At 50.7% G+C, this 26,738-nt stretch overlaps 1 protein-coding gene across 1 annotated transcript in view; it reads right to left on the reverse strand.

Annotated features, from left to right (window-relative positions):
* Positions 1 to 17,934, reverse strand: part of ZAN (zonadhesin) — a 63,752-nt gene extending 45,818 nt beyond the window's left edge. Inside the window, 16 exon segments of the mRNA XM_031665873.1 lie at positions 538 to 1,042; positions 1,044 to 1,318; positions 2,092 to 2,173; positions 2,453 to 2,479; positions 2,481 to 2,592; positions 2,594 to 2,716; positions 4,783 to 4,951; positions 5,060 to 5,138; positions 5,901 to 5,992; positions 6,840 to 7,004; positions 12,492 to 12,644; positions 13,922 to 14,009; positions 14,189 to 14,460; positions 14,640 to 14,786; positions 15,495 to 15,547; positions 17,101 to 17,934. Coding sequence (XP_031521733.1) covers positions 538 to 1,042; positions 1,044 to 1,318; positions 2,092 to 2,173; positions 2,453 to 2,479; positions 2,481 to 2,592; positions 2,594 to 2,716; positions 4,783 to 4,951; positions 5,060 to 5,138; positions 5,901 to 5,992; positions 6,840 to 7,004; positions 12,492 to 12,644; positions 13,922 to 14,009; positions 14,189 to 14,460; positions 14,640 to 14,786; positions 15,495 to 15,547; positions 17,101 to 17,153 — 2,395 coding nt within the window. The 5' untranslated portion in view covers positions 17,154 to 17,934.
* Positions 17,935 to 26,738: the final 8,804 nt, after the last annotated feature.

The raw sequence follows: 26,738 nt of genomic DNA on the forward strand, positions 1-26,738 counted from the left end.
CTCAAGCGATCCTCCCACCTCAGCCTCCCGAGTAGCTGGGACTACAGGTGTGCACCACCACACCCAGCTAATTTTTTTATTTTTATTTTTTTTCCGTTTTAAAGTGGAGACAGGCTCTTGCTATGTATGTTGCCTAGGCTGGTCTCGAACTCCTGTGCTTAAGCAACTCTCCTGCCTTGGCCCCCCAAAGTGCTGGGATTATAGGTGTGAGCCACCATGCCTGGCCTAGAATTGTACACTTTAAAAGGGTGAATTTTATGAAATATGGATTATATCTCAATAACAAACAAGGAGAAGGAAGCCTCGTGGCTGGGTCCTGACACCCCCACCCACTCCAGCCCCGCCATCCCTCTCACTCTGGGCAGTCCTCCCCATTTCCTCTGAAGTCACCATGGACTGCTTCAGCTCTGCCCTGAGAGCACTAGAAGCATCTAGAAGCAACTAGAAGCTTTCTACCAGAAGCATCCCTTTCCCTGACTCTCTCCTAGTCACTCTCTCTCACATTCAGCCTTGGCCCATACTCCATCCACCTCATACCTGTATTGGGTCTGGGGGTTGTGTTAGTGCTTAGGATCACACTGGTCATAGCGGCACTTGGAGCATGTGGAGACATCACCAAGGCTGCCAGCCCAGTGGCTGTGGGACTGGGATGGGGTGGCCTCAGGGCTGTGAGCTTCTCTGTGGGGATGGCAGGTTTTTCCGTGGGGATGGTGGGTTTTTCTGGGGAGATGGTGGGTTTTTCTGTGGGGGTGGTGGGTTTCTCTGTGGGGATGGTGGGCTTTTCCGTGGGAATGGTGGGTTTTTCTGTGGGGATGGTGGGTTTTTCCGTGGGGATGGTGGGTTTCTCCGTGGGGATGGTGGGCTTTTCCGTGGGAATGGTGGGTTTTTCTGTGGGGATGGTGGGTTTTCTGTGGAATGGTGCTGGGTTTTCTGTATGGGAATGGTGACCTTCTGTGGAAATGGTGGGTTTTTCTGTGGGAATGGTGGGCTCTTCTGTGGAAATGGTGGGTTTTTCTGTGGGAATGGTGGGCTCTTCTGTGGGAAATGGTGGGTTTTTCTGTGGGAATGGTGGGCTCTTCTGTGGGGATGGTGGGTTTTCTGTAGGAATGGTAGGCTCTTCTGTGGGGATGAGTGGGTTTCTGTAGAGATGGTGGGTTTTCTGCAGGAATGGTGCTGGGCACGGGGACTGTGGGCTTTTCTGTGGTGACGGTGGGTTTTTCTATGGAGACTGTAGGGTTTTCTGTGAGGCCGGTGGTTTCAGAAGGGCCAGTGGAAGAAACTGGAGATATGGGAGGAAGCTCTGGTAGCATTTTTACTGAAAAGGAAAAAAAAAAAGAATTCCTGGAGTTTAGTCAAAACCATACCACCACCCTCTTCACTACCATCTAATTGGAGTGGGCTCCAATGGGCGACTTAGTTACACCTTTCTTTCTCTCAACTTTAACCTTCATTCCGCCAGCAAACAGTAATATATGTCAGATATTGTGCCGGGTACGAGAAAAGCAAAAATGAATAGGATATGGGTCTGGCTTTCAAGATTGCAGGAGAAGGAAGGAGTTCTGGATTCAGCCCCCAAAATCCATGGTTATCTAAGCCACATTCACCCAGGCAAACATCTTGAAGTGCAGGGGAAGGAGAGGTGGGTAGAAGATGGAAAATAAAGCCAGCTGGGTGAGGTGGGCTCAGGGAGGATGCATTTTGGGACGGAGTCTCACTCTATCCTGGGCTGGGTGGCTGTCACCCAGGCTGGAGTGCAGTGGCAGATCTCAGCTAAGCTGCAAGCTCACGCCCTCCTGGAGTTTCCGCCATTCCTGCCTCAGCCTCCCGAGTAAGCTGGGACTACAGGCGCCACGCCACCTCGCCTGGCTAGTTTTTATATTTTTAGTAGAGGCAGGGTTTCACTGTGTTAGCCAGGATGGTCTCGATCTCCTGACCTCGTGATCCGCCCGTCTCGGCCTCAGAAGTGCTGGGATTACAGGCTTGAGCCACGCACCCGGCCAGGACCTGCATTTTAGGGTATAGAGAGAACCCTGGGAATGGTGATCTCAGGGCACTGCCCCTTCCCTGGAGCCCTGGGCTTTGGTCTTACCTGGACAAGTCCAGGATTGATCAAGATGAAACCCATAGCAACCACCGAGGCCATGTTGCTGCCCCGGATGGCCTTGAAAATCAGCTTCAAGGCGACAAAGGGAGGGAAGATGGAGAGAGAAACAAAATGAATCTCAGCAACTCTGTGGTCCGCTGGGCATAGAGTCTGTCCTCTGCCAAATGTCACCTTGTTCCAGCTCAACTTGGTCCAGCCCTGTCGGCCTTTCTCACTGCAACATGAAGTTCCCCTTTTTCTTGGCTCTCTTTCCAGTTCTCCACCTCTTCAGCACTGGTGGCCCCCCAGATCCCAGGCATTGGCCCTGTCACCCCCCACTGAACCCAGGACCCCGCCTCTGTCTCTCACCTGCATGGGCTGTTGGTGTCCTGGGGGGGATGAGTAATGAGGCGTTCTGCCAGTAAGGGCGCTGAGACCCCAGGCGTTTCCAGAGGAAGATCAGAGGGCTCCCCATGGGACTTCCCAGGAGGAGTTGAGGCATAGTACCCTCCCAGGCCATACATGTGAGTAGACTCCGCACTTGAAGATGTCACACCAGGCAAGGGCCGGCTCACCAGTCTGTGACTGCCTGCCTGGGAGAACTTGTCAGCCTCAAGGTAGATATAGTGTCCCCTGGGCAAAGGAAGGGAACAGGCAAGATAAGAAGCCTGCACAGGACATACCAACTGCTGCTTTAGTGAGCTTTGCTTTCCTGAACAGGGATCTGAGCAGAGCCATAATTCCCAGGTCCTTAGCATTATTTTTTTCTGCTCATTTTAGACATCTAACTAAAGAAGGTGGGGTCACAAAGAAAGGAAGCGGCCATGCACAGTGGCTCACGCCTGTAATCCCAGCTGGGAGGCCGAGGCCAGCCACGATCCCGCGAGGTCAAGAGATCAAGACCATTGGCCAGTAGTGGCTCAAACCTGTAATCCCAGCACTTTGGGAGGCCCGAGGCCAGGTGATCCGCGAGGTCAGGAGGTCCGGGGCATCCCTGGCTAACACAGTGAAACCCGTCTCTATTAAAATACAAAAACTAGCGGGCTGAGGTGGTGGGTGCCTGTAGTCCCAGCAGCTACTCAGGGAGGCTGAGAGGCAGGAGAATGGCGTGAACCCGGGAGGCGGGGCCCACAGTGAGCTGAGATCCGGCCACTGCACTCAGCCTGAAGCTGACAGAGCGAGACTCCGTCTCAAAAAAAAAGACCATCCTGGCCAACATGGTAAAACCGTCTCTACTAAAATACAAAAATTAGCCAGGTGTGAGTGTAGTGCGTACTTTATATGTCCCCAGCTACTCAGGGAGGCTGAGGCAGGAGAATCACTTGAACCCAGGAGTGGAGGTTGCAATGAGCCGAGATCACACACCTGCACTCAGCCTGGTGGTGACAGAGTAAGACTCCATCTCAAAAAAAAACAGAGAGCAAACCAGCAACCTAGATTACATTCATTAGTAATAGATGCCTTGCAGCGTGTGTGTGTGTGTGTGTGTGTGTGTGTTACCCAGGCTGTTACCCAGGCTGGAGTGCAGTGATCACGATCTCGGCTGCACTGGCCTCCACCTCCCAGGTTCAAGCGATCCTCCTGCCTCAGCCTCCCAAGTAGCTGGGATTACAAGTGTGCACCACCATGTCTGGCTAATTTTTGTGTTTTTGGTAGAGGTGGGGTTTCACCACGTTGGCCAGGCTAGTCTCAAACTCCTGGCCTCAAGTGATCCACCCGCCTCAGCCTCCCAAAGCACTGGGATTACATGTGTGAGCCACTGCACCCTGCCCTCATTATTGTCTTTTTAAAAAATTATTTCTTTTTATATTTTTGTAAGACGGAATCTCACTCTGTTGCCCTGATTGGAATGCAGTGGTGTGATCTCAGCTCACTGAAGTCTCTACCTCCTGGGGTCAGGCGGTTCTCCTGCGTCAGCCTCCTGAGTAGCTGGGACTACAGGTGCACACCACCACTCCCGGCTAATTTTTATATATTTTTAGTAGAGTCAGGGTTTCACCATGTTGCCCAGGCTGGTCTCGAACTCCTGACCTCAAGTGATCAACCTGCCTCGGCTTCCCAAAGTGCTGGAATTAAAGGTGTGAGCCACCATGCCTGGCCTATTTTTTTATTTTTATTTTTTAGAGACAAGGTCTCACTCTGTTGCCCAGGCTGGAGCGCACTGGTTCAATCACAGCTCACTGCAGCCTCGACTCCTGAGCTCAAGCGATCCTCCCACATCACCCTCGCAAGTAAGTGGGACTACAAGCACACGCCACCACATCTGGCTAATTTAAAATATATATATATATGTGTGTGTGTATATATATATATATTTTTTTTTTTCTAAAGATGGGGTTCTCACTATGTTGCCCAGGCTGAGCTCAAACTCCTGGGCCCAAGCAATCCTCCCGCCTCAGCCTCCCAAAGTGCTGGAATTGCAGGCATGAGCCACTCATAAATGTCTAGACTGAAAATGAGGTGGTGGGTTTTGAAGCCTTGGGCTCCATGAAGTGAGATTGCCCGGGTTTTCTTAGGATTTCAGTGATCCCCCCGCCCTGAGAATCTTTAAGTTACTCTGCTATCTCCACAGTTCCGGTACCATGGCAACTTCCGAATAAACACCTGTGGACTGATCTTCCCCCGCCCGAAACAGCTTCTCCCACCAGTCACAGCAGCCAGCCCACTACCTGGGAGCAGACTGAGTGATTCCTTGGCACGAGTGCTCTTCAATCTCCTCACCTGCATTAGGGAAACCTCCCACGGGGCTCATGCCGTGGACGGGTCCATTTTTATGTCCGACGGCCCAGTGTCCACCATCCCCGGAAGTCTGGACCCAGTCACAGAAGGGATGGGCGTTGTCTTCAAAGTCACACTGAGGAAAGCCCTCTGGGGGATCAAAATAGGATATTTAAGCAAGTTGAGTGATGCTCTCCAGCCCTCTCCCAGCCCACCCTGGATTCTGAGAGATCCGGGCCTCCCAGGGCCTGTTCTCACCCCCACAAGGAGCAATGCTGGTTGCATCGACAGCCACAGCTGGCTCTGGGGTCTTTCCAAAAACGCCCACCACGGTGAACTGGAGAAAAAGGGAGATGGGCTGGGAGTCAGCACACAGCCCATACCCCTAAGCCCCTGATCTGACTCGGCTCCATTCCACGACCCAGAATCCCTACTCCCTGTCCCAGACCCTCAATTCATTTCTTTTTTTTTTTTTTTGAGATGGAGTCTCGCTCTGTCACCCAGGCTGGAGTGCAGTGGCCGGATCTCAGCTCACTGCAAGCTCCGCCTTCCAGGTTTAAGCCATTCTCCTGCCTCAGCCTCCCGAGTAGCTGGGACTACAGGCGCCCGCCACCTCGCCCAGCTAGTTTTTTGTATTTTTTAGTAGAGACGGGGTTTCACCGTGTTAGCCAGGATGGCCTCGATCTCCTGACCTCGTGATCCACCATTCTCGGCCTCCCAAAGTGTTGGGATTACAGGCTTGAGCCACCGCACCCAGCCTCATTTTTTTTTTTCCCAGACAGGGTCTTGCTCTCTTTTCCACGCTGGAGCACAGTGGTGCGATCATAGCTCACTGCAACCTTGATCTCCAGGGCTCAAATGATCCTCCCACCTCAGCTTCCCGAGTATGCCCACCTAATTTTTGTATTTTTTTGTAGAGATGGGGTCTTGCTATGTTGCCCAGGCTGGTCTTGAACTCCTGTCCTGAAGCAATCCTCCCTCCTCAGCCTCCCAAAGTATTGGGAATACAGGCATGAGCCACAGCACCACGCCCCTCAATTTATTTCAACATTGGGTGTGCCTACCATGTGCAAGGACCTGACCCCTTGCTTCTCTGTACCTGTATCCGTCCCATGGCTGTATAATTGACAGAAACAGCCTGCCAGTTGGGCCCAGGTTGTCCTGAGAAGAGAGTGTGTTTCCGGATGCTCCCTGTAGTGAAAGGAATCGGAGGGAGAAGTGAGCTTAAGGGGACTGGGAAATGACTTTGAACTATACCCAGGAGGATGAGGAGCAGAGGGTATAGTTGGGGACCATTACCGCCAAATGAAAGCACAATCTTCTTTTTTATTTTATTTATTTATCATTATTATTTTTTGAGATGGAGTCTTGCTCTGTTGCCCAGGCCGGAGTGCAGTGGCACTATCCTGGCTCACTGCAACTTCTGTCTCCTAGGTTCAAGCGATCTCTTACCTCAGCCTCTTGAGTAGCTGAGATTACAGGCGTGTGCCACAACACCTGGTTAATTTTTGTATTTTTAGTAGAGACAAGGTTTCTCTATGTTGGCCAGGCTGGTCTCAAACTCCTGACCTCAAGTGATCCACCAGCCTCAGCCTCCCAAAGTGCAGGATTACAGGCGTAAGTCACCGTGCCAGGCCAGCACAACCTTCTTTTTTATTTGAGACGGAGTCTCACTCTGTCGCCAGGCTGGAGTGCAGTGGCACGATCTCACCTCACTGCAACCTCCGCCTCCCGGGTTCAAGCGATTCTCCTGCCTCAGCCTCCTGTGTAGCTGGGACTACAGGCAGCTAATTTTTGTATTTTTAGTAGAGACAGGGTTTCACCATGTTGGCCAGGATGGTCTCGATCTCCTGACCTCGTGATATGCCCGCCTTGGCCTCCCAAAGAGCCCTCCCAGCCATGATTTCCACTTCATGGAATAATCTCACACATATTCCAGACCTCCTTAGACCCTGAGGGATGCCCCATGTTTCCCCATCAAGCCAACCCTGGGAGATGCGCCCAGTCAGTGTAAATCCCGTGAATTCTCCGCTCTAACCCAAGACGGAAGCATAAACGTGGAGGGCTGCACCAGGAGACTGGCCCCGGAGGACGTAGTGGAAGGAAAAGCTCAGACAGCCGGAGGACGGGCTCACGGGACTCAGAAGGACGGCTTTCTGCCCGGGTCTTGCATTCTTGGGGTCCAGGAGCATGTAGTGGCCACCTGTGAAGCAAAAGGCCAGGGAATTGAGGTGGATGGAATTGAGGGAAGATGGCAGCAGAGATAGGGCCCTGAGGAGGCTGGGGACTTGTCCTTGGGGAGCCCCAACAGCAGCCTGGAATCAGGCAGTGCCAATGTAGTCCTATGCCAACTGACTGAGGTCTTTGACTTTCCCAGAAATACTTGGGCTGGGTAAGGACCCGGCGCTGCCATGGGAAACGCCAGACACCTTCTCCAAAGCAGCAACTAGAACTTTGTCCTTTGGGTGTTAACTCTTTTTTGTTGTTGTTGTTGTTTTGTTTTTGTTTTTGAGACAGTCTCACTCTGTTGCCCAGGCTGGAGTGCAGTGGCGCAATCATGGCTCTCATGGTTCACTGCAGACTCAACCTCCCCGGGCTCAGGTGGTCCTCCCGCCTCAGCCTCCTTAAGTAGCTGGGACTACAGGTGTGCGCCACCAAGCCCTGCTAATTTTTCTATTTTTTTTTTTAAAGATGGGGTTTCCCCACATTGCCCAGGCTGGTCTTGAACTCCTAGGCTCAAATGATCCACCCACCTTGGCTTCCCAAGGGATTACAGTCATGAGCCATCACGTCTGGCCTGGGTGCTAACTCTTAAGGTCCACTAGAGTCATAGCCTGTTCCTTTTTTTCTTTTTTCTTTTCTGAGACAGGGTATGGCTCTGTTGTCCAGGCTAAAGTGTAGTGGCATAGGTCTCAAACTCCTGGGCTCAAGCAATCCTCTTGCCACAGCCTCCCGAGTAGCTGGGACTCCAGGTGCACACCACTATGCCCAGCTAATTTTTTTTTTTAAGAGATGGGGTCTCACTATGTTGCCCAGGCGAGTCTTGGTCTCCTGGCCTCAAGCAATCCTCTCGCCTTGGCCTCCCAAAGTGCTCAAGTACAGGCTTGAGCCACTACACCTGGTTGCCTCTTCCTTTTCTTTACCCGCTGGACATAACCTATTCATACAAACTGGTGAGAGTCACAGCGGCTCTGACACAGACCAGCAAGCGGCAAACCCCCTCTCACCCAACACCACCTCGGCCCCCAGCTCAGACAGCCAATCAGCGTGGACCTCGCTAGGTGACGCAACTGGTAGCGAAGAGGAAAATGTAAGCGGCTGCCAACTCGTGGGGAGCGCGCTCGCGTGCGTGCTCGCGCCCGAGTCCCAGGGAGTCACGCCTGGCGCGCGCTCGGTCCTGCCTGGTGCGCGCTTACTCCTGCGGAAGGTGTGATCCTGAGCGGCGACGAACAGGCTGGAATGGCGGGAATGGGCAGGAGGAAGGAGAGAAAGGAAACAACCGGGAAGGAAGAGGGAAGGGAAAGGAAAGGAAGTGGGGAAATGGTGAAAGAGAAATCAGGGAGACGGGCTGGCGCAGTGGCTCACGCCTGTAATCCCAGCACTTTGGGAGACCGAGGCGGGCAGATCACCTGAGGTCAGGAGTTCGAGACCAGCCTGGCCAACATAGGGAAACCCCATCTCTACTAAAAATACAAAAATTAATTGGGCATGGTGGTGCACACCTGTAGTCCCAGTTACTCAGGAGGCTGAAGTAGGAGAATCAATTGAACCTGGGCGGTAGAGGTTGCTGTGAGCTGAGATCAAGTCACTGTACTCCAGCCTGGGAGACAGAGGGAGACTCTGTCTCAGAAATAAATAAATAAATAATTGGTAACTCACGGCTGAGTGCAGTGGCTCACGCCTGTAATCCCGGCACTTTGGGAGGCCGAGGCGGGTGGATCACCTGAGGTCCGGCGTTCAAGACCAGCCTGGCCAACATGCGAAACCCCGTCTCTACTAAAAATACAAAAATTAGCCGAGTGTGGTGGCAGGCACCTGTAATCCCAGCTACTCGGGAGGCTGAGGCAGGAGAATCGCTTGAACTCGGGAGACAGAGGTTGCAGTGAGCTGAGATCGCGCCACCGCACTCCAGCCTGGGCAACAGAACGAGACTCTGTATCCAAAAAAAAAAAAAAGAAAGAAAGAAAATAAAATCGAGGAGACCTATGAGAAACGGAAGAGGAGAAATGGGAGAAAAAAAAAGTGAAAGGCGAAGAAAATATAAGGAAGTGAGCAAGATGGAAATGGAAAGGGAGAAAAAGGAAAAATAAAAAGCCAAAAGGCCAGCCAGCATTTACTGAAGCTCCTGGGCACAGTCCACAGTACATAATTTTAAAATGCTGAGGGGTGGCAGAGAGGGCTGGCCGGCTTAGCGAAGGTGGGGCCAGGGCTTCTTAAGACCTTATTTATTTATTTATTTATTTACTTATTTATTTTTATTGAGACGGAGTCTCACTCTGTTGTCCAGGCTGGAGTGCAGTGGCACTATCTCCGCCTCCCAAGTTCAAGCAATTCTTCTGCTTCAGCCTCCTGAGTAGCTGGGATTACAGGATTACAGGCGCACACCACCACGCCCAGCTAATTTTTTGTATTTGTAGTAGAGACAGGGTTTTGCTATGTTGGCCAGGCTGGTCTCAAACTCCTGACCTCAGGTGATCTGCCTGCCTCCACCTCCCAAAGTGCTGGGATTACAGGCATAAGCTACCACACCTGGCCAGAGCCCTTCTAGAAGACAAAGTTTAGGCAGCAGGAAAGATCAGAGACAGGAGGGCAGGAGTCGGAGTGGACACTAATGGAGTGGAGAGAGGAAAATATGGGGAAGAACAGAAAAGAAAATATGGCAGAGGCAAGAGGATCACTTGAGGCCAGGAGTCCAAGACCAGCCTGGGCAACATAGCAAGACCCCATCTTTACAAATAAAGAAAATAAAAGAAAATGTGAAAATGGTAAGGTGGAAGGGAGGAAACAGATTGAGGAAGAAGAAATATTAAGGGAAAAAGAAGAACAAAGAGATATAGGCCGGGCATGACAGCTCACACCTGTACTTCAAGCACTTTCAGAGACCGAGGCAGGAGGATGGCTTGAGGCCCAGAGTTTGAGACCAGCCTGGGCAATGTAGCAAGACCCCATCCCTATTTTTATTTATTTATTTATTTATTTTGAGACACAATCTCACTCTGTTGCCCAGGCTGGAGTACAGTGGTGCAATCACAGCTCACTGCAACCTCCACTTCCCAGGCTCAGGCGATCCTCCCACGTCAGCCTCCCGAGTATCTGGGACTACAGGTGTGTGCCACCATGCTGGGCTAATTTTTGTATTTTTTGTAGAGACAAGATCTCACTATTTGTCCCAGGCTGGTCTTGAACTCCTGGCCTCAAGTGATCTGCCCACCTCGGCCTCCCAAAGTTCTGGGATTACAGGCCATGAGCTACTGCACCTGGCTTAGTTTTTAAAAACATTTTTTTAAATTCAAAATTAAGAAGTGTAAACTCAGAAAGGAAATTAGGGAGCAGAACCCTCTGTGCTTGACCTCTTGAGTAAGGGGTTGAAATGTGGGCTGTGTGGACAAGATTGAGAGAGAAAGTGAATGTTGTGTGAGCGAGAAAAGGAAGAAGTCAACAGTAGAAAGAGAAAGAAGCTCAGCTGCGAGCACAGGGAGGTATTGGAAAGAAGCTAGGGATAGACTAGGGTGTACAGAAAGAAAGAATATCAGCCAGGCACAGTGACCCATGCCTGTAATCCCAGCATTTTGGGAGGCCAAGGTGGGTGGATCACGAGGTCAGAAGATTGAGACCGCCCTGACCAACATGATGAAACCCCATCTTTACTAAAAATACAAAAATTAGCCAGGCATGGTGACACATGCCTGTAATCCCAGCTACTCGGGAGGCTGTGGCAGGAGAATCGCTTAAACCCAGAAGGCAGAGGTTGCAGTGAGTCGAGATCGTACCACTGCACTCCAGCCTGGCGACAGAGCAAGATTCCGTCTCAAAAAAAAAAAAAAGAAAGAAAGAATATCGCCTGGATTTTTGCAAAAGACTCCTAAACAGCCTCTCTGCATCCACCTTGCCTGTTCTCAGTGGATTCGCAACACAAAAAAATCCTTTAAAAATAAGTCAGATCAAATAATTGCTCAAAATCCTGCAAAAGCTCCCCATTCACATAGAACAGAAAAGCCACAGTCCTGACAATGGCCTTTAAGGCTCTATGTGATCTGCCTCTCCTGTGGATCTCAGGTCACCCTCTTCATCCCGGCCACATGGCTGTTTGCTGTACCTTGATCCCCTCCTTCCCTGACAGCCCCACTGCTACCTCAGGACCTTCGCACAGCTGGCCCCTCGGCCTGGAATGTCCTTCTCTACCCCTGATAATTTTTAGGCCTTACTCCCTCACCTTTTTCAAGTTCGTGCTCAAATGTGTCCTAAATGTGACCTACTCTGACCAGCCCATTTAAAATTGATAACTCGCACGGGCACAGTGGCTCAACGCCTATAATCCCAGCACTTTGGGAGGCCGAGGTGGATGGATCACCTGAGGTCAGGAGTTCGAGACCAGCCTGGCCAACATAAGGAAACCCCATCTCTACTAAAAATACAAAAATTAGTTGGGCATGGTGGTGCACACCTGTAGTCCCAGTTACTCAGGAGGCTGAAGTAGGAGAATCAATTGAACCTGGGCGGCAGAGGTTGCAGTGAGCTGAGATCAAGTCACTACACTCCAGCCTGGGAGATAGAGCGAGACTCTGTCTCAGAAATAAATAAATAAATAATTGATAACTCACGGCTGGGTTCAGTGTCTCATGCCTGTAATCCCAGCGCTTTGGGAGGCCGAAGTGGACGTATCACTTGAGGTGATCCTCCCGTCTCACCTTCCCAAAGTGCTGGGATTACAGGCGTGAGCCAGTGCACTTGGCTCCAAACTTGTTCAACTTTTTATTTTCCCAGTGGCACTGCTCACTTTATAACTATATTTACTTTGTTTAGGTAACTGTCCCCCACTACCCCACCCTACTCTTCCTTGTCTGTTTTGTACATTGGGGTATCTCAAGTGCCTAGGACAGCAGCTGGCATATTGTAGGTGCTCAGTATTTCTTGAATGAATGAAGAATGAAAGGGGCCAGAAGCAATGACTCATGTCTGTAATCCCAGCATTTGGGAGGCTGAGGCAGGTGGATCACTTGAGGTCAGGAGTTCGAGACCAGCCTGGCCAACATGGTGAAACCCTGTCTCTACCAAAACTACAAAAATTATCCGGGTGTGGTGGTGCATGCCTGTAGTCCCAGCTACTCGGGAGGTTGAGGCAGGAGAATTGCTTAAACCTAGGAGGCAGAGGTTGCAGTGAGCAGAGATCACGCCACTGCACTCCAGACTGGGTGATAGAATGAGACTCTGCCTCAAAAAAAAAAAAAAAAAAAATGAAAGGTGCTAGAGAAAGGAGATGAGGAGCTGGCTGTATTGGGTGTGCCAGGTAGAGCTTGTAGGGCGGTGGTAGGGGAGGCTGGCTGGGTTCTTGAAATCAGCTTCCTGCGTGAAACTTGAGCTGATAAGAGGCTTGAAGCTGTAGGTGTTCATGCCAGACCGTCCCAGGGCAATTACAGTAGGGTGAGTGGTGCCCAGAAAGTCAACGGACAGAAGCATGGCCGCTACTCACTACCAGGGCTAGAGAAGTCGCCATCAGGCCCCACGCCTGGCTTTCCCGACGACCCTTTCTTCTGAGTCCACTTGGCCCCGGAGGCAGTTGGGATCCAGGTCCAGTCACAGAGGTCATTTGGAATGTCAAAGCTGCATGTTTGCATCATACAGACTGAGAGGGAAGAAAGAAGGGAAGATATAATATTTTCTTCTTTTTTAGAGACAGGGTCTCTGTCACCCAGGCTAAGAGTACAGTGGTGTAATCATAGCTCACTGCAGCCTCGAACTCCTGGACTCAAGCAGTCCTCCCACCTCAGCCTCTTGAGTAGCTAAGACTACAGGTGGCACCACCATGCCCAGCAAATTTTTTTTTTTTTTTTTTGAGACGGAGTCTCGCTCTGTCGCCCAGGCTGGAGTGCAGTGGCCGGATCTCAGCTCACTGCAAGCTCCGCCTCCCGGGTTCACGCCATTCTTCTGCCTCAGCCTCCCAAGTAGCTGGGACTACAGGCACCCGCCACTTCACCCGGCTAGTTTTTTCTATTTTTTAGTAGAGACGGGGTTTCACCGTGTTAGCCAGGATGGTCTCAATCTCCTGACCTCGTGATCCGCCCATCTCGGCCTCCCAAAGTGCTGAGATTACAGGCTTGAGCCACCGTGCCTGGCCAACGCGGCTAATTTTTAAAAAGTTTTTGGCCAGGCGTGGTGGCTTAAGCCTGTAATCTCAACATTTTGGGAGGCTGAGGTGGGCAGATCACCTGAGGTCAAGAGTTCTAGAACAGCCTTGCCAACACAATTAAACCCCAGCTCTACTAAACATACAAAAATTAGCCAGGCATGGTGGTGGGCACCTGTAATCCCAGCTACTTGGGAGACTGAGGCAGGAGAATCATTTGAACCCAAGAGGCGGAAGTTGCAGTGAGCCGAGATCACGCCACTGCATCCAGCCTGAGTGACAAGAGTGAAATTCTGTCTCAAATAGATAAATAAATAAATTCTTTTGTAGACATGGGGGTCTCCCTATGTTGCCCAGGCTGATCTCAAACTCCTGGCCTCACACCATCCTCCCACCTTGGCCTCCCAAGGTGCTGGGATTACAGGCCTGAGCCACAGTGCTGGGTGAAGGAGACCTCTCTTTAGGCGTGGCTGCTACCAGAGTCAAAGCCCTACAAGCTCCACCTGGCAGACCCAGTACAGCCAGCTCCTCATCTCCTTTCTCTGGCACCTTTCATTCGTCATCTTTTTTTTTTTTTTTTTGAGGCAGAGTCTTGTTCTGTCACCCAGTCTGGAGTGCAGTGGCGTGATCTCTGCCTCTGGCGTGGAGGGCAGAGGCAGAGGAAGCAACTAGACTCCTGGTCCATGAACTGCTCCTGCCACCCTGGGTAGTTGTGCAAGGGCAGAGAGAAAAGGGTCCGAGGGCAGGTGCTGGGAGGAGGAGGGACAGGGACTCACCGCGATTGCAGGAGCCCCGGCGAATAGAGAGGGCATCCAGGGCAATGTCCAGGTAGGCAGTGCTACCCCGTGTTCCCTCAAACATCAGCTGCAAGAGGATAAATGGACCCAACCCCATGAGTCCCTCAGCCAGGCCTCCTGGCTCCTAGTTTCCTTCCTGATTTCAGATGGCTTGGCCCCCACAATCCCTTTTTGCCACACCCCCACCCCCAGGCTCCCCAACACCTAGATTTCCCCTGAGGTCCCACAATTTGCCCCTGGCCTTACCCGGGTGGGCAGGGTGAACCCTGCGGGCACGGTGACGGTGGTGGGCATCCAGGAGGGTCTCTGGGTGTTCCGGTGTTTCCAGAGCACATGGGGGCGGCGGCCCTCTTCACCCGAGAGCAGCAGCAGCCTGAGCTGGGCGCCCCAAGACAGCCCAAACATGTGGTAGGCGAAGTTCACGCAGAGCGGGCCTTGCTCCCATAGGTTGGGGCTGCGCAGGCGGGCCACACCCCCACGGTGGAAGTTGTTGGATTCCATATGCAGATAGCTGCCCTCTGGGGGAGGCAGAGCCCAGGACCCTGAGGCCCAGTCACCTCCGAGGGCTGCCCCCACCCATCCCCTTCTCAGAGCCTAGGCACTCCGTTCTGGTTGCCTCCCTTCTCCCTCCATCTAGCCATCCCCGCCTCCCAGACACCTCCCGGCTCATGGTCCCCCGGAAACCGTAGCCACTTACCTCCATTGGGGTACCCCCCGGGAGGCCCGGTGGTGCCAGTGGGAGAGGGCCCGCTGGCTCGAACCCAGTCTCCATCATCTGCGGACACTTGGGACCAGTCACAGAGGGGTTTGTCATCATCCTCAAAATCACACTGGGTGAGGACGTCTAGGAAGAACAGGTCACTGTGAGGTTTCAGAGAGGACAGGGGCAGGGCCTAGAACCACACTGGGAGATGGAAGTAGCAAGATTGCTATGCTTAGAGAAAGCTGCCATGAAATCAGCCGGGTGTGGTGGCGCACACCTGTAGTCCCAGCTACTGGGGAGGCTGAGGCAAGAGAATCGCTTGAACCCAGGAGGTGACCTTTGCAGTGAGGCCAAGATCACGCCACTGCACTCCCGCCTGAGCAACAGAGGGAGACTCCGTCTCAAAAAAAGAAAATAAAAAGAAAGCTGTCACAAAGACTTGGGGTCCAGAGCAGAAATTGTTTGTTTTTTGTAGAGATAGAGTCTTACTGTGTTGCCCAGGCTGCTCTCAAACTCCTGGCCTCAAGCCATCCTCCCACCTCGGCCTCCCTAAGTGTTGGAATTACAGGTGTGAGCCACAGCACCCGGCCCAGAGCAGAGATTTGAAAGAGAGAATCTTTTAGGAGAAATTCGGGTCTGGGAGAGTGGACAGAATGCCAAGGTCGGGGACATGAACTGAGGTTGGAGGGCTGGACTTGGTCTGGCGGGACACGTTTTGTAGTCCTGTGATGCCCGGAGGGGACTGGAGGTGGCTGCTTCTGCTAGGAACTCAGGCACTGGCGTTCTGGTGACAGAATGTGGGTTCGGAGGAGGGAGGAGGAATCTTAGCACTCCTGGTTTCCAACTCACAGTTGTCCCTAGAGCTGCGAACAACCAGCTTCTTGTCCGGAGGCTTCTCTCTCCTTGGGGGTGGTTTGGAGAAAGCAAAAATGCAACTCTTGTCATTATCAAGAATTAAAAGAATTATAAGAATTATAAGTCATTCAGTGACTATGAGCTTTCTGAGTGGTCATGTAAGGATGATCCGTGTTTATGCAGTGAATGTATGTGACTTGACTTTTTTTCCTTTTTTTTTCTTTTCTTTTCTTTTCCCCGGCACTCAGGCTAGAGTGCAGTGGTGCAATCACAACTCACTGCAGCCCCAAACCTCTGGGCTCCAGCAATCCTCCCACCTCAACCTCCCCAGTAGCTGGGACTACAGGAGCATGCCACCACACCCAGCTAATTTATTTCTATTTTTTATAGAGATGGGGTCTTTCTATGTTGCACAGGCTGGCCATGACCTCCTGACCTCATGCAATCCTCCCACCTTGGCCTCCCAAAGTGCTGGGATTACAGGTAGGAGCCACTGTGCTCAGACCTCAGTTTTTTGTTGTTGAAGTTCTACTTGTTCAAATTCTCCCAAACACACTGCAGGACACCAAGACATCTATCATTTCTTTTCTTTCTTTTTTTTTTTTTTTCTTTTGAGACGGAGTTTCACTCTTGTTGCCCAGGCTGGAGTGCAATGGTGCAATTTCGGCTCACTGCAACCTCTGCCTCCTGGGTTCAAGTGACTCTCCTGCCTCAGCCTCCCCAGTAGCTGGGATTACAGGCATGCACCACCATGCCTGGCTAATTTTATATTTTTAGTACAGACAGGGTTTCACCATGTTGGTCAGGCTGGTCTCGAACACATGACCTCAGGTGATCCACCTGCCTCGGCTTCCCAAAGTGCTGGGATTACAGGGGTGAGCCGCCACGCCCGGCCTGTCATCCATCATTTCTTTGCTGCCTCATACTTAAGTCTCCCTCAGCTGGGTCCACCCTGGGTCTTGTCCATTTCCTGAGGGCCTGACCCCTCGATCCTTCTCTCCTAGCCTTAGATGTGTCTTCCAGCTCTGCATCTCCTCTGTTCCTTCTCACATTGTAGCCCTGTCCTGCTCCCAGAACCTGCCCCTTAATTCCAGGCTCTGGGCCTGTGCAGCTCTCCCCCTTCCTGGTCAGCAGTCAAGGTCAACCCATTTCCATCCCACCGGGTTTCCCCCTTCCTCTCCAGGTTTTTTTTTTTTTTTTTTTTGAGATGGAGTCTCACTCTGTCACCCAGGCTGGAGTGCAATGGCATGATCTCGGCTCACTGCAAACTCTGCCTCCCAGGTTCAAGCGATTCTCCTGCCTCAGCCTCCAAAGTAGCTGGGACTACAGGTGTGCACCACCACACCTGGCTAATTTTTTGTATTTTTAGTAGAGACGGGATTTCACCATGTTGGCCAGGATGGTCTTGATCTCCTGACCTCGTGATCCGCCCACCTCAGCCTCCCAAAGTGCTGGGATTACAGGTGTGAGCCACTGCGCCCGGCCTCTCTCCAGGTCTTTTGTAGTTAGCCTGCTCACCCCCTCCAGCTCTGCCCCTCCATATTCCTACAGCCACCCTCAACTGACCCTGGTTTATCATTACCCGCTGGGCCCAGCTTACCTGAGATGGGCAGCCCCCACCAGCAGCAGCAGAGTCCAGACTGGAGGAACCATGAGGAACCTCAGTGGTGGCTCCCAGGGGAGAGGAGAAGGGCACAGTTGGGAGCCTGGACCCCTTTTATTCACCCCTGGCCTCCTTAGCTTGGCATCCTTCCAAGGATGCCATGAAAAATGAACAGAGAAACACAGAAAAGCTCTGGGAAATTAAAACTACGAGAGTTGAAATTTACCATCCAGTAGAAGCGTTGTAGATTGAAATTGAGGGAAATAAACTAGAGAGAAGGGGGAAAAAAAAAGAGAAAGAAACAAAAAGGAAACAGGTTTGGAGGATCAATCTCAAACAAAAGTCTAACCTCAAACAAAAGGAGTTCAAAAAGAGAGAACAAAGGAAAAGAAATTATTATTTTAAAAAGAAAAACACACAAGAAAATATCCAGCACTGAAATATACAAGTCTCTAGATTAAAAAGGTATCCAGGGTGATGAATACACAGAGACCCATGGAAGCACTGGATTTCAGACTATCAGGGAAGAGAAGATCTGAAACACTTTCAGACAGACAATAACAGGTCATATACCAATGATCAGAAATCAACATGGCATCCGGCTTTTCAATAGCAACCATGGAGTCTAAGAGGCAGCGGAACATTGTCTGCAGAATTCCAACAGAAAACCATTTCAAACCTAAAATTCTATAACTGGCAACGGTGGCAACTGGAGAGTTAGGTGAAGGAAGGACTGCAAACGGCCAGATGTGGTGGCTCACACCTGTAATCCCAGCATTTGGGACACCAAGGTGGGTGGATCACTTGAGGTCAGGAGTTCAAGACCAGCCTGGCCAACATGGCAAAACCCCATCTCTACTAAAAACACAAAAAATTAGCCAGCGGTGGTGGCACATGCTCATAATCCCAGCTACTCAGGAGGCTGAGGCATGAGAATCGCTTGAACTTGGTAGGTGGAGGTTGTAGTGAGCCGAGATCGCGAGACTCCATGTCAAAAATAAAAAAGGACTGCAAATGCCTATTGGCAAATCACTGAGAAAGATAAGTCACAGAGGAAAAGATACAAACAACCAGCAAACATCTGAAAAGCTGTTCTGTTTCACTAGTAATAAGGGAAATGCTAATTAAAACTATGACTCTTATATTGACCTTTTTTTTTTGAGACAGGACCTTGTTCTGTTACCCAGGCTGGAGCGCAGCAGCATGACTTGGCTTACTGCAGCCTCAACCCCCTGGGCTCAGGTGATCCTCCCATCTTAGCCTCTGGAGTAGCTGGGACTACCAGCACACGTCACCAAGCCCGGCTAATTTTTGTATATTTTGCAGAAACAGGGTTTTGCCATGTCGCTGAGGCTGGTCTTAAACTCCTGGGCTCAAGTGATCTGCCTGCCTTGGCCTTCCAAAGTGCTGGAATTACAGGCGTGAGCTAGTGTGCCCAGCCGACAAAAATTTGAAAGATCGGTAGTATGGAGTGTTGGACAAGATGCAGGTAGATACGAACTCAGTGATGATAAGACTGTAGGTTGGTGGCCAGGTGCGGTGGCTCATGCTGCTAATCCCAAGTGCTTTTTTGAGGCAGAGATGGTAGGACTGCTTGAGGCTAGAGACCAGCCTGGGTAAAAGAGTGAGACACTGTCTCCACAAAAAATGTAAAAATTAACCAAGCATGGCAGTATGTGCCGGTGGGTCCCAGCTGGTTGCGAGGTTGAGGCGGGAGGACTTAGGTGTTCGAGGCTGCAGTGAGCTATGATCAAGCCACTGCACTCCAGCCAGAGCAACAGAGTGAGACCCTGTCTCAAAACAAAACAAAAAAAGAGGGGCCGGGCGCGGTGGCTCAAGCCTGTAATCCCAGCACTTTGGGAGGCCGAGACGGGTGGATCACGAGGTCAGGAGATCGAGACCATCCTGGCTAACATGGTGAAACCCCGTCTCTACTAAAAAATAACAAAAAACTAGCCGGGCGATGTGGCGGACGCCTGTAGTCCCAGCTACTTGGGAGGCTGAGGCAGGAGAATGGCGTGAACCCGGGAGGCGGAGCTTGCAGTGAGCTGAGATCCGGCCACTGCACTCCAGCCTGGGCGACAGAGCAAGACTCCGTCTCAAAAAAAAAAAAACAAACAAACAAACAAAAAAAAGAATGTTGGTGAAAACTTTTTTTTTTTTTTTTTTGAGACAGGGTCTCACTGTGTGGCCCAGGCTGGAGTGCAGTGGTGCCATCACAGCTTACTGCAGCCTCAACCTCCCAGGCTCAAGCAATCCTCCCACCTCAGCCTCCCAGGGTAGTTGGGATTACAGGCACGAGCCACCATGCCTAGCTAATTTTTGGGTTTGTTTTTGTTTTTGTTTTTTTATAGAGATAGGGTCTCACTATGTTGCCCAGGCTGGTCTCAAATTACTGGGCTCCAGTGATCTTCCTGCCTCAGTCTCCCAAAGTGCTGAGATTACAAACATGAGCCATTGTGCCCAGACGGTGAAAACTTCTTAGAAGGCGTTTGTTTTTTGGTTTGCTTGTTTCTTTGCTTGTTTGTTTTTGGGGAGGAGTCTCTCTCTGTCACCCAGGCTAGAGTGCAATGGCACAATCTCAGCTCACTGCAACCTCTGCCTCCTGAGTTCAAGCAATTATCTTGCCTCAGCCTCCCAAGTAGTGGGGATTACAGGCATGTGCCACCACACCCGGCTAATTTTGTATTTTTAGTAGAGATGGGATTTCATCATGTTGGTCAGGCTGGCCTCGAACTTCTGATGTCAGGTGATCCATCCACCTTGGCCTCCCAGAGTGTTGGGATTACAGGCATGAGCCATTGTGCCTGGCCAGAAGACTTCTTAGAAGGCATTTGACAATGACTATTGAACTTTCAAATGTGCATATCTTTGACCTAGCATTTCCTTTCTAGGAATCTTGCTGCAGAAGTACATGCACTTTGCACAAATTTGCCCATACCTAAAGATGTTAATTGCAACATTGTTTACAATAGGAAAAATTATCATGATAAATATTTATCAGTAGGTATGTGGTTGGATCATATTAAGAAATGGCCGGAGGCTGGGCACAGTGGCTCATGCCTGTAATCCCAGCACTTTGGGAAGCCGAGGTGGGCGGATCACTTGAGGTCAGGAGTTCGAGACCAGCCTGACCAACATGGTGAAACTCAGTCTCGACTAAATACAAAAAAATTAGCTGGGCATGGGGGCGCATGCCTGTACTCCCAGTTACTCAGGAGGCTGAGGCAGGAGAATTGCTTGAACCTGGGAGGCGGAGGTTGCAGTGAGCCAAGATCGCGCCATTGCACTCCAGCCTGGGCAACAAGAGCAAAAATGTGTCTCAAAAAATAACGAAAGAAAGAAAGAAATGGCCAGGTGCAGTGGCTTGTGCCTGTAATCCCAGAACTCTGGGAGGCCAAGGTAGGAGGATTGCTTGAGCCCAGAAATTCGAGACCAGCTTGAGCAACATAGTGAGAACCCACCCTCTACACAAAAAATACAAAAATTATCTAAGCGTGGTGGTGCGCACCTGTAGTTCCAGCTACTCAGGAGGCTGAGGCAGGAGGGTCGCCTGAGCCCAGGAGTTCAAGGCTACAGTGAGCTATGATTGCACCACCGCACTTCAGCCTGGGCAACACAAGGAGACCATGTTTCTAAAAAGAAATAAATAAAAGAAAAAGAAAGCCCCTTTGCAGTCCCCAGGACCCCTTCTGCCCAAATGAGGCTGAAGAGCCTCGCCACGGAATGCCAACAGAACCCAGGCAGGGATTACATCTGAGGACTGAGAGCCCCCCTGTCTGTTTGTGTCAGAGCTGGGGATATCAAGGGTGCCCATCCCAAGCCCTTGTCCACCCTTCCTCCATACCAGGTTAGCAGAGGAATCAACAGAGGGGCAAGGGTCAGGAAATGGTTAACCCAGGGAAGAGCAGCAGAAGACATTGATCATAGCCACTCCCTGTTGGGCAATGAGTCCCCTGGTGGCTACTTTAGCTGACCTCCCTTTGGGACCACAGAGCTGGGGGTCACAGCTCCCAATCCATCTGGAATTGGGGGTGGGGAACTCAAGGCAGGACAGGAAAATTGGGGAGGACCCTTGGGCTCTGTATTTTAGGGAGTCAGGAACCAGCAAGGCCCCAGAGACTGGCAACCTTGACAAGACTGGCAGCTGCAGGAACAGGTATGAGAGATCTTGGGCTGTGGAAAACCCCTGGAGAGAACTGGAGCCCAGTCCTAAATTTGCTGTGTGTCTTTAGGGACTTTTCTCACCCTCTCTGTGTTTTAGCTCCTTCCTCTGTAAGACTGTGGAGGAGGCTAAATCAGTACAGCCAAGATTTTTTTAAAGACAGAAATCTATGATGTTGGCTGGGTGCAGTGGCTCACACCTATAATCCCAACACTTTGGGAGGCCAAAGAGGGTGGATAACCTGAGGCCAGGAGTTCGAGATCAACCTGGCCAACACGGTGAAACCCAGCATGTACTAAAAATACAAAAATTAGCTGGGCATGGTGATGCGCACCTATAATCCCAGCTACTTAGGAGGCTGAGGCAGGAGAATCGCTTGAACCCAGGAGGTGGAGGTTGCAGTGAGCCAAGATCACGCCATTGCACTCCAGCCTGGGTGACAGAGTGAGACTCTGTCTCAAAAAATAATAATAATAATAATAAAAGAAATAAATCTATGTGTGGCAGTCACTTTTTTTTTTTTTTTGATCCAGTGTCTCACTCTATCACCCAGGTTGGAGTGCAGTGGCTCAATCATAGCTCACTACAACCTCAGCCTCCCAAGTAGTTGGCACTACAGCCTACTTTTTAGTAGCCCAGCTAATTTTTAAAAACATTTTTTATAGAGACGGGGTCTTGCTATGTTGACCAGGCTGGTCTCGAACTACCAGCCTCAAGTGATCCTCCCACCTTGGCCTCCCACAGTGCTGATATTACAAGTGTACACCACTGTGCCTGGTCACATACTTTTTTTTTCTCTTGTTTTGCCCTTGTTGCCCAGCATGGAGTGCAATGGTACGATCTCGACTCACTGCAACCTCCGCCTCCCAGGTTCAAGTGATTCTCCTGCCTCAGACTTCCAAGTAGCTGGGATTACAGGCGTGCACCACCACGCCCAGACAATTTTTGTATTTTTAGTAGAGACAGGATTTCACCATGTTGCTCAGGCTGGTCTAGAACTCCTGACCTCAGGTGATCCGCCCACCTTGGCCTCCCAAAGTGTTGGGATTACAGGCATGAGCCACCGGCCATTTTTAGTAATCAATTTTCTTAAATAAATAAGGGAGTTTAGAGACATTTGGGCATGACTCCCATAAGTTGAGAAACTATACTATCATCTATTTATCTGTTGCCAACAATCTTTCACGATGCCACAGTTTTATGATGGAATTTTAGTAGAATTAACTTTGACCAGCTTGAAATAATAAAATTAGCATTCAGCTTAGATTCCAGTGTCTAAAAGACCCTATTTAGCTAATGCAACCCCAGCAACAAGCCCTACCGTGGTGAGATCACGTAATTCCAATAGAATCCTAGTTCAGTAATTCCAGTAGAATCCTAGGTGACTGGCCAGGCGCGGTGGCTCATGCCTGTATTCTCAGCACTTTGGGAGGCTGAGGTGGGCTGATCACCTGAGGTTGGGAGTTTGACACCAGCCTGACCAACATGGAGAAACCCCGTCTCTACTAAAAATACAAAATCAGCCGGGTGTGGTAGCGTATGCCTGTAATCCCAGCTACTCAGGAGGCAGAGGCAGGAGAATCACTTGAACCCGGGAAGTGGAGGTTGCAGTGAGCTGAGATTGCTCCATTGCACCACAGCCTGGGCAACAAGAGCGAAACCCATCTCCTCAAAAAAAAAAAAAAAAAAAAAATTCCTAGGTGACCTGTGAACTGGGGACAGGTTTTTTTGTTGTTATTGTCGTTTGTTTGTCTGTTTTTTGAGACAGTCTCTCTCTGTCGCCCAGGCTGGAGTGCAGTGGCGCAGTCTCGGCTCACTGCAACCTCCACCTCCTGGGTTCATGCCGTTTTCCTGCCTCAGCCTCCGGAGTAGATGGGACTACAGGCACACGCCGCCACCCCCAGCTAATTTTTTGTATTTTTAATAAAGATGGAGTTTCACCATCTTAGCCAGGATGGTCTCGCTCTCCTGACCTCGTGATCCGCTCGCCTCGACCTCCCAAAATGCTGGGATTACAGGCGTGAGCCACCACACTCAGCCGGGGACAGGTCTTTGTTCAGCCTGCTGCTTGGGCCCAGAGGCAGGATTTGAGGCAATGGGTATCCAGGAGCGAGAGGCTCTAGTTAAGATGGAGAGCTGGGGCAGCAGGAGGCAGCTGAGTTGGCTTCTAGGGCAGTACTCAGAGCGGAGAGTTGGGAAGAAGGGAAGTTGATAGGTACCTTCTGCCTACACAGGGAAGAAGCAGGAGCCCACAGCAGGGGATTGAATGGGAAGGAGTCGGTTGCGGAAGATGGACACGCCTTGCTGACCACAGCTGTCTCATCCACTCCATCAGAGAGAAAAGGGACTCTCTCTCTCTCTTTTTTTTTTTTTTCTTTTTGAGATGGAGTCTCACTCTTGTTGCCCAGGATGGAGTGCAGCGACTCCATCTCGGCTCACTACAACCTCTGCTTCCGGGTTCAAGCAATCCTCATGCCTCAGCCTCCCAAGTAGCTGGGATTACAGGCGTGTACCACCACACCTGGCTAATGTTTATATTTTTAGTAGAGATGAGGTTTCACCATGTTGGTCAGGCAGGTCTCAAACTCCTGACCTCAAGTGATCTACCCACCTTGGTCTTCCAAAGTGCAGGAATTACAGACCTGAGCCACCACACCCGGACTTTTTTTTTTTTTCTCTCTCTCTCTTTTGAGACAGGATCTTGCTCTATCACCCAGGCTGGAGTGCAGCGCTGCAGTCATAGTTCAATGCAGTCTCAAATCCCTGGGTTCAAGTGATCCCTCCTGCTTCCGCTGGGCCTACAGGTGCACACCATCACGCCCCATGACTTTAAAATTTTTTTAGAGATAGGGTCTCCCTATGTTTCTGGGGCCAGTCTGGAACTCTTGTGCTCAAGCCATCCTCCCACCTCAGTCTCCCAAAGTGCTGGGATTACCAGTATGAGCCACTTCGTCCAGCCCCATCTCCGTGTTTTATGACCTGGGCAAGGCCTATAATCTCTCTGGGCCTCAGTTTCCTCCTCTGCAAAATGAGGACCCTCCAACATCCCGGCCTTCCTCTTGGCATTAGGAGAGCAAATGAAAAGCAGGCCAGGAAATCACATGCTTTTCATGTAAATAGCCAAGCTCTCTACAAACAGAAGGCATCATCTTTAAACAATTATGTAACCTCTTGACTCAGAACTAGGCTTTGTTGGCTCCTGTCCCCACTGGAAAGTCAAAAGAGCTGGCTCTGTCACTTTCCAGCAGAATTTAGCTCCCCATCTGACAAATGCAGATGATCCTCATTGTACTCCTGCTTCGTGGAGTTGGGGTGAGAATCGTAGCATGCAGATGCCACAGATTGAATGTGTTGTTAATTATAACCATAATCATAGTTCAGAGGAAAGTTCCTTTCCTGGCCTGTACTCGAAGAACCTCTGAAATCCGGCAACACTTTCCTTGGGAATCTGCCTCTCAGCACGGACTCTGGGCCTCACTTAGTTCTTTTAACTCCTGTGGTTCTTTGCTTCCCCGGCCTCTTGGCATTGCACAGCTTAGCACTGAGTCCCATACCAAAATGACTGTGTTTGAATTAATGTGCATCAAGGCCAGGTGCAGTGACTCACGCCTGTAATCCCAGCATTTTGGGAGACTGAGGTGGGTGGATCACTTGAGATCAGGAGTTCGAGACCAGCCTGGCCAGCATGGAGAAACCCCATCTCTACCACAAAAAAAAAAAAAAAAAAAAAGTCCGGGTGTGGTGGCTCAAGCCTGTAATCCCAGCACTTTGGGAGGCCAAGACGGGCGGATCACGAGGTCAGGAGATCGAGACCATCCTGGCTAACACAGTGAAACCCGTCTCTACTAAAAAATACAAAAAACTAGCCGGGTGAGGTGGCGGGCGCCTGTAGTCCCAGCTACTTGGGAGGCTGAGGCAGGAGAATGGCGCAAACCCGGGAGGCGGAGCTTGCAGCGAGCTGAGATCCGGCCACTGCACTCCAGCCTGGGTGACAGCGCAAGACTCCGTCTCAAAAACACACACACACACACACACACACACACGCACAAATTAGCCAGGTATGGTGGCATGTGCCTGTAATCCCAGCTACTTGGGAGGCCGAGGCACAAGAAATGCTTGAACCCAGGAGGTGGAGGTTGAAGAGAGCCGAGATTGCACCACTGCCCTCCAGCCTGGGTGATACAGCAAGACCCTGTCTCAAAAAATAAATAAAATAAAATGAATTAATGTGTGTCTGTCTTTTTGCCCCCAGGAGGCTGCCCACTGGACACTGGGCTATGAGTGTTGTTTCATGTATCCTAGCACTTAGTGCAAAGGCTGGCTTCACAGTAGCCATTTTATAAACTTGGAATAAATGTTTTAAATGTTTCTAACGTATTCGCCTCTCACATCCATCCCAGGAGGGTTCAGACAGTTCAGGTTTGATAACTACCATTTTTGTGGGGGTGGGGATGGGAGCTTGCTCTGTCACCCAGGCTGGAATGCAGTGGTGTGATCACAGCTCACTGCAGCCTCAACCTCCCAGGCTTGAGTGATTCTCCCAGGCTGGAGTGCAGGGGCGCGATCTCGGCTCACTGCAACTTCCGCCTCCCGGGTTCAGGCAATTTTCCTGCCTCAGCCTCCCGAGTAGCTGGGACTACAGGTGCCTGCCAACACACCTGGATAATGTTTTGTATTTTTAGTAGAGATGGAGTTTCACCATGTTGACCAGGCTGGTCTCAAACTCCTGAGCTCAGAGGATCCGCCCACCTCGGCCTCCCAAAGTGCTGTTTTGCCCTGAGCCTCCCAAGTAGGTGGCACTACAGGTGTATGCCATCACATCCCGCTAATTTTTAAATTTTTTTTTAGAGATGGGGGTCTCACTATGTTGCCCAGGATGGTCTCAAACTCCTGAGCTCAAGGGATCATCCCACCTTGGTCTCCCAAAGTGCTGGGATTACAGGCATGAGCCACAACATCTGGTTGAAAATTACTATTTTTTTTTATTATTGTATTTTAGAAACTGAAAGCAGTAAGAAGTCTGAAGAGAGTTGTGGAATAAGATCAGTGACCCTGTATCCTGCAGAGGGGGAGGAGGGAGGAAAAAGCAGGTTACTCGTTGATGAGATGTCTGAGCCTTCGACTACAAATCAGGCTAAGAGGTGGACAGCCTTTGGGGTTAGGAGTCCTAAATCCTGTGCTCAGGTTCTAGCTCGGTCTTTTATTAGCCAGATTCCTTCAGCTTAAGAACAAGCCTCTTAGTTCCAATGTCAGCAGCCTAAGAGGGAGATTTCTCCTTTACTGACTCACAGCATTCGTGGTGCAAGAATCAAATGCCATCTGTGGAAACCACAATACAAATGTGTATTGAAATGTACAAGGTCACCACCGGGCGCAGTGGCTCACGCCTGTAAACCCAGCACTTTGGGAGGCCTAGGTGGGCGGATCCTCTGAGCTCAGGAGTTTGAGACCAGCCTGGTCAACATGGTGA

The sequence above is a fragment of the Papio anubis genome, chromosome 4 (assembly GCF_008728515.1).
Source record: "Papio anubis isolate 15944 chromosome 4, Panubis1.0, whole genome shotgun sequence".
Lineage (NCBI taxonomy): Eukaryota > Metazoa > Chordata > Mammalia > Primates > Cercopithecidae > Papio > Papio anubis.